Genomic DNA, 15,248 nt, shown 5'->3' with positions numbered 1-15,248 from the left:
AGGAAGGCCAGCCCGTTTCTGTATGTATGTATATATGTGGGGGGTTTTTAAAGATTTTATCTGTCCATTTGACACAGAGAGAGAGAGCAAGCACAGTCAGGGGGAGGGACAGAGGGAAAGGGAGAAGCAGACTCCCCACTGAGCAGGGAGCCCAATGCAGGGCTCCATCCCAGGACCCTGGGATCATGACCTGAGCCGAAGGCAGACGCTCAGCACCCAGGTGCCCCACGGGCAGCCCATTTAGTTCTCATAATACTTTGTTCCAGGTGAGGGATCTAGGGGGCTTTTTGCAATTGCTTTCTTCGGGCACATATACGAAGAAATTCAGAACGAAATGTTTCATTCTGTCATATAACCATCCTTTGCCTGGGATTTCTGGGCTGTCTCCTCCCCAGATCCCTATCCTCTTGGTTAATGCTTGTGTTTTCCAGCCGCCTCTCGTTTTAGTCAGTCCTTCTGGAAGAACAGCATAAATGAAAAGATTCAAGAGATGCTACTTGCACAGCAAGTTTTGACGATCGCTTTTTGCTAGGGTGGGCATGGAGAGGATGCTGACGCATTGAACATCGGTCTTGATTCAGATGACCTAGCTCTTGGGTGATGGTATGAGGGAGGACAAGGCGAGGAGAAGGCCAGCTGATTCTCAGCACTTGTCCCCTCTCTCCTCCCTTTTGTACCAGAGACTGATACCGCTAATTGATCCTCACTTGCCCTGTGTCTTCACAGAGACTTGACATGGACTCGGACTCTTTCTGCAGGCTGCCATCATGCTGACTCAGAGCTGGCAAGCCTTCTGGCCCCTCACGACTATCATGGGAGTAAGACACCACTCCACAAACCACCAGAAGATCTCCTGTCTTCATCATGATGAGCCTTTTATTATAGAGACAGACTGAACTCTCTTTTGTATAAAGAATCTCTGGATTGGGTCAGGGAAATCCACCTGCTAAAGGTCACCACTCAGTTCTCCCTGCTTCTGCCTCAGCTAAGCCCCCACCTGCTATTTATACCTCAAGGTCACTGGAACAGCAGAGGCTGCTGTCCCCAGGGCCGGGCTGGTTGGGTTGGGCCATGCGGGCCAGAGGGAGTCAGGGCTCCCGGCTGCTCACCAAGTCAGAGCCGCCCCGTCTCCCGCCCCAGTCGGTTGTCCAGAACCTGGAGCTGCCGGAGGAAGCCCGAGTTGGGGCAGATATCACGGTGGGCCTGCACTGTCTGGATGGCCTCCACCAGTGTCATGTTCTCGCAGATCATAAGAAAAGCCAGGACAACTGTAGCAGAGCGGCTCACCCCCATAGCACAGTGTACCAGCACACGGCCTGTAGGAAGACCCAGTCTAGTGTCAGCTACCTGCCCTCACCCTGACCACCCCACTGGGAATTGGGGCTCCTCCTGGCCATCCTTCAGCCCACCTGTCACTGCACCCTGGAGTACTGACACTGTTCTCATGGTCAGATGGGGCAGCTGAGACCCAGAGAGGCAAAGGGACTGGCTCAAGGCCACCCAGCAAATTAGTGGCCTAGCTAAGGTTAACAGTTGGGATTCCTTTCTCTGGGTCCAAGATGCTTCCTCTGGCATCCTCTGCGACTCTGCCAGGGTGGGAGGGGTACAGTATTTCTGGAGTCCCCTGGGCTTGTGGCACAGTATAGGGGGCGTTCACCTGCCTCCTTTCCCCCCAGTCCTGCACCTTCCCCTGTCCCTGCAGCCCTCTGCCAAAGCCTCATCTTAGAAGATCCTTACCTTCTGCCCCACACCACTTACTGAGGGATATGGTTACACAGACCACCATACCGGACCTTAGCTACGTCTGTGATTGCTGGTCCTTTGAAGAGGATGCTCACTAAATGGTAGTCGCTATTTGCTCTATGGGGTGGGAAGGTTGTTGAAGAGGATCATAGCTCTGGACACCCGACCCACCAGTGCTACTGGAAAAAGTATCCCAGATCCCACGTCCCCGCCCCAGTGCTTTCCCCAGCAGCTCACCTTGGGGAACACTGAGGGCAGTTCGGATGTATCGAGCAATGGGTAGAAAGTAGACACTGAGGTCAAAGAAGGGGTTGTCATCAGCCTCAATGCCATAGTACTCCAAGGGCATTCCACGGTAAAACTTGGCACCTGTGTCCACTTGAAACTTGCCTGCAGCCACATTCACAACATGGGTGATGCCCAGCTGGGTCAGCTTGCTCTTGTCCCGGGCTGTGTACCTGGAGGAAAGGCACAGGGAGCTGAGAGGTGGGGCAGGTCTCATGGGGTCACCTCTGGCTGGCCTGGAACTTATGGCTTTCCCTCCTTTGCCACTCCCCTCCAAGTGTGAGACTGGCAAGAATGAATAGGCCTCAGAGAAGCGGCTCCTCTAGTTGGAGTTCAAGACTCCTTTTCACTCAGACCACATGCATCAAAAGTCTTAAAAATATGCAAAACACATGCATACTTTACCTCAGCAAGTGTCCTTCTAGGAACTTAAAAAAAAATTCAAAATGTGCCCACAGACATTTATAAACCGGATCTAATGATATTCAAGATAGAATTGAATGAAATTGGGAAGAAATTGGGAAAAAAATCACTAAATATCTTATAATAGGAGACTGAGTATGGTATAGCTAAATGAAATACTATGCAACCCCTAAAACGTTTGCAGTTGCAGGTAAACAAGGAAAGGTGTCTGTGCTGTATTAAAAACCTATGAAAAATGCAGGATACAATACCGAACACGGCTTACAAATTTTTTCAAAAGATGTTATGGTTCCATTTTAAAAACTTAAAAAAAAAAGCTTTCTACATAAAGTAGATTATGAAATGGGACTAGAAGGTATTGTTTTTGTTTTAAAAAATGTGAAAAGACATTTATGTTTGTATGCATTTTTTAAAAAAATCAACAAGGATTTTATTACTGGTTATCTGATGGGGGATAGCAAATTTGCCATACTGTTAACAAGATATTGGACCGTATTTTCTAAATATTAAGGAAAATTTCTAAAATTCACATAAAATTGATCCATATGTTTCAAATTTGAGGAAAACTTTTGGGAAAATGACTCACAATTCTACTTTTTTAAAATTTTTTTTTTGTTTTATTTATTTATGATAGGCACACAGTGAGAGAGAGAGAGGCAGAGACACAGGCAGAGGGAGAAGCAGGCTCCATGCACCGGGAGCCCGACGTGGGATTCGATCCCGGGTCTCCAGGATCGCGCCCTGGGCCAAAGGCAGGCACTAAACCGCTGCGCCACCCAGGGATCCCCCAATTCTACTTTTTTAATAATTGCACACCCTAGAGAAACTTGTGTGGCTGTTCCATGGACTAATTCCTAGGATCACTGTTCATCATAGCCAAAAAGTGAAAACAACTCAGATGTCCATAATCAATGGAATGGATAAACTATGGTATATTTATACAAATGAATAGTATACAGCAGTGAAAAATGAGTGAGCTGCAGCTGCATAGAACATGGATGAATCTGAGCAAATTATTGAGCACAATATTGACTAAATGATCTAGACACAAAATGCACACAATATGATTCCATTCATGTAACTTCAAAAGACAGGCAAAACTAACTACATTGTTAGGTACGCAGATGTTAAAACTATAAAGAAAAGCAAGGAGATGATTATTTCAACACTTAGTAGTTCTCTACAGGGAAGGGGGTTATGTTGAGAAGGATCCAGTTACTTCTGGGGCATAAGTAATGTCCTGTCTCTTGACCTGGATGGTGAAACTGCTCATATGTGCTGTGTCTGCTTGTCTCATGTGTGTTCTCTTTCCACAGTTAAAACTAATCATAATATACAAGGATAGGAATGTGTGGAAAGAGATGGTGGACAGCCCCTGGAGGACTCCGGGAGAAGCTCCCCTTCTGTTCCCTCCACCTCTCAATGTCGGTGGTTCTTACGCATCTCCTAGGAAGAGGTTGGGCCAGACTTCATTGACGTGGCTCAGCATGGGAGCCCGACGGACCCACAGCAAGCGCTGGAGGTAGGCCAGTGTGGGCGGCTGGTACTGGGGTACCCGGGCTGCCCCGTGGATCTTGGGCCTCTGGAGGTCCTGCTTCTGCAGCGAGTCCATCCTGAAACAGAGTGGACACTGTGGTGGTTGGGGGCAGGATCCCGCGGGTGGGTCCAGCTGCTGGGGAGGCCCAGGCATGGTGCAGCACCCAGGTGCCAGTGGGATGCTACAGGAAAGGCCACAGCTATTTTGGATGAGGTTATTAACCAGCTCAGCTGGGGCTGAGGCCTAGATCCTTTTCCCGGAGGAACAAAGGAATCAATCCCTTGTCACTGCTGTGGAGCTGGGAAGTTCTCCCCTGCCCTTTCCAAGGGCCCCAATGTTGGGAGCTTTGGCCAAGGGGCCCTTGGAGTACTCTGTCTGTAGCAACTAGTCAGCACAGAGACCCCCTCTTGTCACTGGTGCTTGAGACTTTGTAGGGATGGGGACCTCAGATGGCTGTGGCCCTCAGAGTGCACTTAGGAAGGCCCCCACGACTTGGCAGTTCATCTCAAGCTCCCTCCCCTGCTACTTCCAGGGCTGGTCCCCAGGTCCCTGTGCCCTCCCAGTTTCATATGCTTGATGCCCAGAGCCCATCTCAGGAATGAGGGGCCCCGGAACCATGAAATGGCATTTGTTAGCATCTCCATATGAAGTAAGCTGATGCCTCTTAAGGGCCTGAGGCCTCCCTCGGGACAGGTCCCTATTTCAGAGAGGAAGAAGCTAAAGGTCAAGACAGATGTTTTAAGTGATGCCCAAAGCTGAATGGCTCATAGAGAGCAAGGCTGGGCTTTCTATCCAGCTGTGCTCCTTCGGTTCTCCCTCTAAGCCTTCCAGTTACCACCTCTGGGGACTCCAGAGAGTGGTCACTGGTCCATCTTGTCTCTACAGGGGAGCCTGGGATTGCTGACACACATCTACCTCTAGGCCCTGGGATTTGCCTCCTTACCCGCATGATTCAGGCCAGTGCTGCAGGTCAGGCCTCACCCAGGTGGGGTGGGTTGTGTCAGGAGACAGCTGTCTGAGGGTATCCGGGACCCTGCAGAGCTGGGATGTCAGTGGCACCAGAACCTGCGTCTGGTGCTGGGCTGGGAAGGAGTTCCTCTCTTGGCTCATTGTCCCTGGCCCCCTCAACCAGTAACTAGGGAAGGTACAAACTGGAAAGAACATCTTTTCTCTTTGGTAGGCAGCGGCAGAACCAGGAAGAGAAATGGGCACCCAGGAGGCCACTGGCTTGGCCAAGCTCACCCAGTGGGCAGCCGGCGGGCAGGGTGGAAGTGAAGACCCAGCTTTCCCCTTCATCCCCCACTGTGACCTGTCAAGGCAGGCTGAATGGCCTGCCACCTACCTAGGGCATGACCTGGGGCTGGGAATGGGGGAGTGGGTACTGGGACAGGACTCAGCACATAAGCGGAACCTGCCCTGGCCAGGTTCCGCCCAGAACACAAACGCTGTGAAGTGGCTAGAATTCCAGGTCTTCTCCTTGGAGCTGGTGGGGGTGGGGTGTGAGAGCCACCCAGGCCGCTGTGGACTCAAGGGCAGTCCTTCCAAACCCCCAGGCCATCTCGGCTTGGCATCTCTTTGGGATGAAAGACTCTTGGCCCTGGAACTCCCCGTGGACACGGGAGGCCACTTGAAGTGGTGGAAAGAGAACTTCAGAGGGAGGGAGGGAGGGAGGACAGCGTGGCCCTAACTCATTCTGTAACTTCCAGCAAGTCTTTGCTCTTGGGCGGGGCGGGGGGGGGTGTCTGACCTGAGAATGAGAGCAGTGGCTGGATTTGTGGTAACTACAGGGTAGGGAGCAGCGTAGTGTGTCGGGGTGAGGAAAGCCCCAGGCTTCTCCAACAGCCACGCTGGTCTGGAGCCAAAAGCTGGAGCTGAGTGAGCGCAGGTGGTGGAAATGGAGCCCCGAGAAGCCAGGCGGGCCCACCCGGCCTCTGAGCTTGGCGTGGGGTACGGCCGCCACCCTGTGGCCCGTGGGCACATTGCAGCCCAGCTGTGCCGGGGCTGGGGGAGCCAGGGTCTGGCTGGGACAGAGCTGGTCCCAACCAGCTCCTGGGAAGAGGAGGAAACCGCCTGGGGGGCAGGGGGCAGGGGGCAGGGCTGCTAGGCCACAGTTTCAACCTCGGAGGGGCCTCAGGTCCACGTCTGGAGAACAAGGCGTTTTCCTTGGACTTAGGGGCACTGCTTGTCTGGTCCCACCTAGAGCCTCACACCTGATGCTCCCGGAGGTACCCCCACACCTGTCTGCTCTAGCCCATGCGGGGGAGCAGCCCCCTGCCCAAGGCCTCCTCCTTCAAGCTCCGGATGCACCCTGGTTTCTGCGGCCTGACTCCTCCCCCCGCATCTCCTGGGCCACCAGAGTGAAGCCTGGGCCTGACATTTGTTGGGCCGGGCCTGGCTCCTCCTCAGTTGCTCTGGCCCTCATGCTGCTGCCTTCCTGTGTCTCCCGAAGCCCAACAGCTGCTTCCGTAGGCCGCAGCGGCTCTGCTGTCACGCTGCCGCTGTTTACAAGTTTGGGCACTTGTTCTGCGTCCCTCGTCCTCTCCACGTGGCTCTCCGCAGCCCCTCCCAGGAGCTCAGGCCCCTCCACAACCCTCCACACACCGCCCGCAGGCCTGCGGCCTCAGGCCAGGGCCCCGGCTCCTCCGGGCAAGGGGGCAGCTGCTGTCCTCTCCTGCGCTGAAGCTCCAGAGGTTCCCCCTGGCCTTCCCTCCTACTCAGTCTCTCTGCTTCCCCCTCCTCCTCCCGAGCAGCCCTGAAGGGACAGTGGCCACAGGACCTTTGAGGCCAGAGATCTCGGGACAGGACGAGTGAGGGGCCTGGGGAACTCGGGGCGGGGGCAGGTGGGCAGCCCCTGATGAGCTGCCGGTGGGCCTCCGCTGCCCTCAGCATGCAGGCCTTGGAGGAGGACGGGCCTGGGCAGAGTTCTCGGGGCTGGTATTTGTGTGGACTTCTCTGAGCCACTTTCTTCATGGCGCTGCTGTGAGAATTTCACGAGAAACTAAACATAAGGCACATTCCACAGGGTCTTAGGGTAGATGCCCCCAAAATGGCACATCTTACTATTATTACCATTATTATTACTGTTACTCATATCCTTCCAAGCCTCAGCCATATCCTGTGGAGGGGAACCGCCCCACAGGACAGTGACGCTTAGTCGCTATCTCTCTGTTTCTTGAGGGTTCTTTCTCTGTCCAGCAATAATAATTATTACATTCTCCACTTACTAAGGATGTACTATGTACCAGACAGAGCCAAATGCCTACATTTTCTCCCTGGATCCTCACAGTACCCTTAATGAAGCAGATAATATATTATCATCCCCATTTCACAGATGAGGAAACTGAGGCCCAGAGGGATTAAACAATATGTTCAGGGTCACACAGCCAATAAGCCTGGGACCCAGGATTCAAGACCACATCTTTCTGACTCGACTGTCTTTAACCCAGTCTGTCGTCCAATCTAACCCAATCCCTCCACACCACACAGAGGCCCAGGCGCCCTGGCCCTCATGACCCAGCATGCTCTGTGGCCACCCCCCCCCCGAAACAGGGGCATGCACCCACCTGTGGGGGTATATGGCCCAGGCTGTGGTCTTCTCTGACAGGCACTTTGTACTGCCGGCTTCCAGCTCCCGGTCTCTACACACTTGATGCTGTTTCTATTTTTTGATTTGAGTTTAATTATAAAACATGATGTGCTGCTCCCCTCTTCTGGCCTCCCCCTGACACTCCCAACTCACCCACTGGTCCCTGGCATGGTCAGTGCCAAGCCCAGCCAGGCACCTGGCCTTGCTGGGAGGGGAGGCAGCCCGCAGGGGTCTGCTTGTGGTCTGTGCGGATGCATATGTTGAGTGTGGGGCAGGGAGGAGGAGGATCCCATAAGCCATTTTAAAAGCTCCCTTGGCCTTCAAGAGTGGTGCAAAGCATGGGCCGGAGGCTAGAGCTGGAAGGATCATCCATGGAGGAGGACAGAGAAGAGACTAGCCAAAGCCACACACAAACTGGCAGCAATGCCAAGATCGGCGCCCAGGTCCAGGGGAGCTTAGTTGAGAGCTGAGAATTATAGGACTAGGATTCAGATCTAGAAGACTTGGGCTGAGGACAGTGTGGGTACGCTGACGAAGGTATAGGTAAGGTTCAGAGCAGGCCTTTAGACCTGCCCTGGCTCCAGTCAGAGCTGCGTGTCCAGAAGCCACTGGCCCTCTGCCAGGCTCCTCCCTCCCCCAGAAGGCATTCCTAGCCCAGACATCCCTGTCCCTTGAGGCCAGCAAGACTGTCTTTTAGGCACCTCCCAAGACCTCTGTGGTCAGTTAGGGACCTTGGACTTGGGGCTGTTAAGAACCCCTCTTGCTCTCCAGAGACCCTCCTCATGCACTCATGTACTTCGGAGCTCTTCTCCACTCACACTCCCAGAGGACTGACACACACAGGCGTATGCACACCTGCAGCCATACCTACACGGGGTCTGAAGACTGAGCTCCTGGGAGCCAGGGCTCAGCCCCTACTGGGGCTCCCTAAGCCCTGGGGAGAGTGGGTGGAGGCAGCTGTGGCCAAGGTCTATCATGGACACTTAGAATCCCCTCCTGTGCTCCCCCCCATCCTCACACCTCGGGGTCCTCGGAGTCCCTGGCTGAGGGGCTTTAGGGATTGGCCGAGAAGGCAACCCGTTCCCACCTGTGGGAACTGAAGACAGGAGCCGGCAGGGAGTGCAGGCAGCAGGAGGAAGCAGATGGAGTAGCAGGCTCTAGGGCGAACCACACACTGGGTTCTTACCATCCTCTTGGTGTCCACCGGGGCCAGAGCTTCCAGCAGCACCAGCAGGGCCAGTGCCGTGGCGGGGAGGAAGGACCAGCTCTGGGGGAGAGATGAGCTCCCTGTTACGGGCTGGCAAACCGAGGCCCAGGTCAGCTGGGACTTGTCAGGGTAGGGGCAAGAACTGCCACCTGTACCTGCCTCTGCCTTGAACCCTCTGGGGAAGGTCAATTGGGTATGGGTGCTGAGAGGTAAGGCAGGTTTGGGGCCCAGGGCTCATGGAAAGAATTGGCCTCTGCCCACAGCCCCCTCATCCTTCAGAGTCCCCAGGGCTGCTGTGTATGGCCACATGGATGGCACACTGCATAACTCCTGGGGGCTCCGGTCGCATAGGCTGCTTGGTGGATGGCACCTCCAGGAATTGTGCAATGCTGTAAGCCCGACCGATTTCTCCCAAGCCAGCTGCCTGATGGGAAAGATGCTGAGGCCGGAGGTCAGGGTATTTAAGCGCTCCAGGCCAAGGAAGTGGGGCAACTGGGCATCATCAGAGATCTGCTGTTCTACTTGGTTCCTAAAACCTGTTTAGAGGAGAGAGCAGGACGGGACCATGCCACTCCTGTCTCCCTCTCGGCTCCCCATACCCTCAGAGCTCCCCACAAGTTTTCCACCCAGCCCAGCCCTCTGCCTAATCCCCAACCCAGCTATAACCCTGATTTTCTTCCAGTGCACTCACCCCTGAACTCTAAGCCCAGCTCTCCTTCTTGCTCTAATCCCCATCCCCAAGGCGCTCACCCTCCAGAGAGCATCAGGAAGGGTCGGAGTTACTAAAGTGCTCCCCCTTGGTGGCCTGGCTGTGGATTCAGGAACAAAACCAGCTTTTGGTGGTGGCTGGGTAGGGGGGAATTCAATCCACACCCTGGGAGGCTCCTGGTGGGAGACAGCTGCCACTTTCCCAACTCTCCAGTGAGCCTAGGCCAGTCACCCACCCCTGGCTTTCAGACCCTGGGAGCCGGTGGGTGGTGGGCACACCCCCTAGTCTCTGAGGATAGGTGAGAGAAGGAGGAGCATGGGTGGGAGCTGGAGGTGGGCTAGGGGCCGTGGAAAGCAGCTCTGGGCTTACACCCCCCCCCCCCCCCCGCACATCCCCGACCTAATGGTCCTCAAGGGGGAGGTGAATGTGAGGAAGGCAGGCTAGTGGAGACAGGCAGGAAGAGACCCAGCCTGGGCGCGGTAGGAGAAGAGCAGTGGACACTGTAGCTCCCTCACAATGCTGGTACCTGCACAGCCACTTGACCACAGGAAGCAACACCCTATCTCCTCCCAGCTGAGCTGGAGGAAAACACAGGGCTGTTGCCAAAGAAACTGAAGCAGCACTTGGTGGCCATTTGTGGTCTGGAAGCCCGAGAAGCAGGGTTTTTGCTGGGGGAGCCCAACTCCTCCTAGTAGGCAGCTGGGGACACTGGGGCCTCCAGCAGGAATGGGGAGGCCTCGGGGGGGTAGGTATTAAGGATTTGTTCCTTAAGGGACAAATGCACACAGAGCAGCAGGGCAGGGGTACATGGGAGCAGAAAGGAGCTGGATTGACTTCAGGAAGACCTCTATGTCCTCCAGGGATCTCCAGATGGGGGGGGGGGGCGCGCCTTCTGCACATCTCTGAGATGGGACCGACCCGAGGGAGGGGGCTGGGGGGTAGGGAGTGGGGGGCAGGGTCCAAGGCAGAGAATGGAATGGTGTGATGACAGGAGAACCATGTATTGGCCGAGCTCCTGTGAGGAGGCTGTGGCTGGTAGCAGGAGCACCCCCAATCTCCTTCCCCATCGTGAGAAGGGTGAGGCAGGGCTGACCTGAAAACAACCTAGCCGAGAGTGACAGCTCAAGCCACACTTTCCCTGCAGAGCTGCAGTTGGGGGTCTGGACCTGAGGGGAGGGTGTGCAGAGGCCTGGGAAGGTCAGACAGCCCGCAGGTGTCAGGACTGGCTGTGCTACTGCTTGGCAGGGTTCAGGTGAGCCCGCACAGGCTTCTGGCCAAGGAAGCAGGGCAGGGCTGTGTCACAACCAGGTAAGAAGGTCTCACCTCTTCCATTTTCTGCTTTCTACCCTTTAACTTCCTGGCCTTTCCATCCTTTGGGGGGGGGGGTGCTGAAGAATACGGATGGGCCAGGGAGAGGGGGTCCTTCTGGAAGGTTGCCTCAACCAGGTCCTGATGAGGCCTTGAGTTGGCGAGTGAGCCCAGCAGCTTGAGGAGGGAGCCAGGCCCCCTTTTCAATCCTCACTCCTGGCCACACAAAACCCTGACAACCCACCTCCAGACTAGTCCCGTTCCACATCCCCTGCCAGTCCTCACTGGCCTTCCCCTCCCCATGCCCTGCCCAGCCCTCACCTGGCCCCTCAGCTCCGGCCTGCACCCCGCAGCTGCTGGTCCAGCTGGCAGAGCTGGTGGAGGAAGCCTCGGTTGGGGAAGACCCATCGGTGTTGCCTCACGGTGATCACTGCCTGGCGCAGGGACAGCTGCTGGTGCAGCATGAGATAGGCCAGGACCAGTGTGGCAGAGCGGCTCACCCCTACCACACAGTGCACCAGGACCTTGGCTGAGGAAGACATCCGGTGAAAGACCCTTTCCCACCTGTTGGTACCCAGGGGTAGAGGTAGGGACCCAAGTGCCTTTCCCTACTCTGCCTTGGGTATAACTCTGAATCCTGGGTAAGCTGTTCAGCCTTTACCCGTCTCAGTTTCCTGATCTGTCAAATGGGTATACCAACACCTCTTTAACCTACTCTTAAGATAGGGTGCAAACTCCTCAATGTGGCTTACAAGACCCTCAATGGGCTGGCCCCTGCTGACCCTACAGCTTCATCTCAGGCTGCCTCACACTGACCTTTAGCCCGAGGAACCCTGGGTCACTTTCAGTTCCTTAAAGCTTTCCTGGTCTCTGGCCTCTAGCCTTAGCACATGCTATTGCAACTACCTATAAAAAGTCTCCTGCTCTTGGTCTGACTAATGTCTATTACTCATCTGTCAGGTTTCAGCTAAGACATGGTTTCCTTGTACAGTCTTTCCTGACCACTCATGGTATCACTTGAATCACAGAGTAGCTAATCTTTTTTGCATATGGCCTAGTGAATACTGTTGTTAGAGGGTAGGCCCCTCATTTGCCAGGTCCTCTGGATTGAGCACCCTTATCCTGCTCCCGTTCTCCTCTATCTTTTTAAATTTACCCATTCATATGAAGAGTACTCATAATTTTGACTGTCTTTCCACAAAACATATAGTGGCAAGCTCCATGAAAGCAGGGACCCTGCCTTGTCTGAGTGTGGATTCAGTATCTAGCCCAGCGCCTGGCACCGAAAAGGTAATAAACAGCTGGTAAATGAATGGATGGTGAACAAATGAATGTCAAAGCATTCTGAATGTTAAAAAGTGCTGGGACCCATAATCTTGTCTTTCCTGTCACATAGATGAGAAACTAAAGTCCAGAGAGGGACACTGGCTAACCCAGGGTCAGGACACAAGGGGCATGGCTCTCACCCATGATGAACGCAAAGCAGGGACTCTAGCTCCGCCAGGCTGCTTCGTTATACCCTTAGTAGTAGAAGTTTTTTGGTTTTGTTTTCCATTTGAAAATGCTTTGTGGGGAAACCAGACATCTAGTTACTAAATCGTAATTTCTCAAGGCTGAATGATGGAGAGAAAGAACTGTTTTTGCTGTTTGGGAGGCTTGGCTTCTTCCAGTCCCAGGACTGCTCCTAACTCATGACACGACCTTGTAGTCTAGGCCTCCACTTTCCTGTCTGTGAAGCAACAAGGTTGGAAAAATCGCTGCTGAAGCACTGAATTTTTTAAAACCGGAAGGCTTTTTTAAAAACTAGAGATGGGAGGGCACTGGTATTTGAGGGGAAACTGGGCATTGCCCCCCATGAGTGAGAAGGAGGGGATATGGGTTCAGACCCAAGTCCTACCCCCAGGTGTGCTGAGGGCACGGTGGATGAAGTCGGCTGCTGAGGAGAAGTAGGCACTGATGTCGAAATTGGGGAGGTCGTGGGCTGGTACCCCCAGGTAGCTCACGCTGCTGCCGTAGAAGTCAGGGCCGCCCTGACAGTAGAGTCCCCCATGGGCTGCGTTCAGCACGTGGGTAATGCCCAGCTTCCATAGCTCAAAGCGGTTATTTGCCGTGGCCCTAGGAAGGGGAGGAATAGGGCTGGGTGCTGGCTGAGCCGTGGGGTCCAGGAAGAAGGTTTTTGTCTGGTCCTCTGCTTCAGAGGGACAGAGCCATAAAGGTCCACAGGGAGCCACAGGAACCCAGTAGGCCCCACCCTCAGAGCTTTCCTGTAGAAGAGTTGGTGGTAAAGGGAGTTATCTTTAGACCCTCTTTGCTTCCTGAGGCTATCTGCTCCTGCCTTGGCCAAGACAGGAAGGAAAGAATTGCTTCAGCCCTGGAATCCAGCTGCCCCTCCTTTCCTGCCTCATGCCTTCCCACCCACATCTGGCCTCTACTGGCCACGAACACATACCTGCTTCTAGTTTGCGAATGTTCAATGGTGACACCTTCCCTGATTCACCTTTCTCACCCACTCTGTGCCCAGAGGAGGGAGGCTGGGACCAGGGAGGGGAGCTCCCTGTCCATCCCATGTCATAGCTGAGAGTACCATATCCCAGACTCGCCCTTTGTCCTGGATAAAGCCCAAGACGCCACGATCCTCTGGGTGCACCACCCATCCAGGCTGGCAAAAGCCCTGCCTCCTGGTGATCACACCTGATCACTGCACTGTCCCCAGCACACCAGGGTTCCTGCAGGAAGTCCCTGGCTCTGGGATGTGCAGAGCACAACTATTTCTCCGAGTCCCACCCTGTTCCCATCTCTGGAAAGAACCCAAGAACTGTCTCTCCTTGTCCCCTTCCCCACACCCCTTTGACCAGCTACCACTCACGCATCTCCTATGTAAAGGTTGGGCCAAACTTCGTCCACGTGGCTGCAAGAAACCTTCCCTGCCCTCAGGAGCTCCTCCAGTTCCAGAACGCTGGGGCCAGGCGTGGCTTCGGCATCTCCCCTCAGCTCTGGAACTGAGGCTTCAGCCATGGGCCAGCCCACCCACTCCACCGATTCTGCGGGTCACTCCTCTCTGCGTCTGCAGTGTCATTTCTCCTTCCCGGAGATTGGCAGGGACAGGTGGGGTAGAAGCAAGTGACTCAGCAGGTCACAGAGGCCTCCAGAAGGAATAGGACATTTTTCTCCCCAAGTCACCCCCCAACCCCAAACTCCATGACGACGTGGAATTGGTCATATCTCTGCAAGTTGCTTTACCTTTCTACCTCAGTTTCTTCATTTGTAAAGTAAGGATAATTACACTGACCTCAAAGAATTATGAGGATTAAGTGAAACAAAGGATGTTCTGGGTCTAACATGATGGATGCCTAAGAAACGTTTGTTCAACTAATAGGCTTAGGGCCCTGAGTTAGGCTATTTAGTTCTTTTTTTAAAAAATATGTTATTTATTTATTCATGAGAGACAGAGAGAGAGAGAGAGAGAGAGAGAGGGAGGCAGAGACAGAGGTAGAGGGAGAAGCAGGCTCCATGCAGGGAGCCCGACAAGGGACTCAATCCTAGGTCTCCAGGATCACACCCTGAGGCAAAGGGAGATGTTCAACCATTGAGCCATTCAGACGTCCCTAGGCTATTGAGTTCTTAGGACTGAGCTACAATGGAGATCCAAGGTGGAGAGGGGGTGGATGATTCCAACAATGAATGATAAAAAGCTCTACAGCTCCGGAAGAGCCACAAACTGGATGGGTGGGAGCCGTGCCTCTGGATTATGTGGCTGGGGCGGAGGAGTTTCCTGCATTGTAGCGTCAGAGAAATGTAGAGAGGAGGCAAGGAAGACCTCATCTCAAGGGTGCCCACGGAGTTTGTGGGGGAAGGCTTGAATAGTGGTTCAATAATGAAAACAGCTGATTTCTCAAAAGAGAAGGCTGAAATGGGCCATTGTCTATCAAAGTGGGGAGAAGGGAAGTAAATGTTGCCCTAGACTTTCTGAAAAGCCAGAAAACTGTCGAGAGAAACATTTCTGGGGTGGGGAGGGAGATTGCTCTGCTTCTAAGGCCTTTTGTCCCCACAACAGACACCGAGAAAGGTCTTTATCTGACCTGTCAGAGCCAGTTATCGGCACAGGAGGGAAGATGACTTGCCTACTCTCAGGTGACTTTGCAAAGGCCCTGATGGGATGCAAGGTGTACGAGCTGCAGAGGGAAGGCTCCCAGCTGCTCCTGGTCCAGAGTCCAGCTTGAGGGTAAAGGATACACCAGGGGATCCCGTGGGGAATGTATGGCCTCCTGTCTATCCTGGGATCTGTCTCCACCCCCATCAGAGCCAATGAAGCCTGCTCTGTACTTGATGGGGAAGCAGGTCAAGGAGGGCTTGGAGCCCAGGTCGCAGGTGGTTTTGGATTTGGTTTAAGCCAATTCTAGGGCTGGTTGGGGACTTTCCAATAGTGAGTGAGAAAAGAGCACAGTTCCGA

General features: G+C 54.1%; 1 protein-coding gene across 3 annotated transcripts; it reads right to left on the bottom strand.

The window, feature by feature from the left end:
• Nucleotides 1-856: 856 nt before the first annotated feature.
• Nucleotides 857-13,837, bottom strand: DUSP13A (dual specificity phosphatase 13A). 3 transcript variants are annotated; one of them, XM_055324757.1, is made up of 7 exons: nucleotides 13,665-13,837; nucleotides 11,120-11,327; nucleotides 8,662-8,841; nucleotides 7,552-7,646; nucleotides 3,891-4,064; nucleotides 1,981-2,201; nucleotides 857-1,316 (listed from the first exon to the last, which is right to left on the bottom strand). In XM_055324757.1, exons 1-7 carry the CDS (start codon nucleotides 13,811-13,813, stop codon nucleotides 1,114-1,116), a joined length of 1,230 nt encoding a protein of 409 aa, XP_055180732.1. In that variant the 5' UTR covers nucleotides 13,814-13,837; the 3' UTR covers nucleotides 857-1,113. The 3 variants fall into 3 exon arrangements, with proteins under 3 accessions (XP_055180732.1, XP_055180733.1, XP_055180734.1); XM_055324758.1 differs by having other exon boundaries at nucleotides 8,761-8,841; XM_055324759.1 differs by lacking the exons at nucleotides 857-1,316; nucleotides 1,981-2,201; nucleotides 3,891-4,064; nucleotides 7,552-7,646 and adding an exon at nucleotides 12,696-12,913 and having other exon boundaries at nucleotides 8,735-8,841.
• Nucleotides 13,838-15,248: the final 1,411 nt, after the last annotated feature.

Source organism: Nyctereutes procyonoides, unplaced genomic scaffold (genome assembly GCF_905146905.1).
Source record: "Nyctereutes procyonoides isolate TBG_1078 unplaced genomic scaffold, NYPRO_anot_genome, whole genome shotgun sequence".
Taxonomy (NCBI): domain Eukaryota; kingdom Metazoa; phylum Chordata; class Mammalia; order Carnivora; family Canidae; genus Nyctereutes; species Nyctereutes procyonoides.
Note: the sequence above shows the minus strand (reverse complement) of the source record. Positions and strands in the feature narration are given on the sequence as shown.

Coding starts and splice junctions, on each gene's coding strand:
- DUSP13A (XM_055324757.1), bottom strand. CDS start 13,813: ATGGCTGAAGCCTCAGTTCCAGAGCTGAGGGGAGATGCCGAAGCCACG. Junction 7,647..8,661: donor CCTGTCTTCAGTTCCCACAG/GTGGGAACGGGT, acceptor ATCAAAAAATAG/AAACAGCATCAAGTGTGTAG. Junction 4,065..7,551: donor TGGGCCATATACCCCCACAG/GTGGGTGCATGC, acceptor ACTCTGTTTCAG/GATGGACTCGCTGCAGAAGC.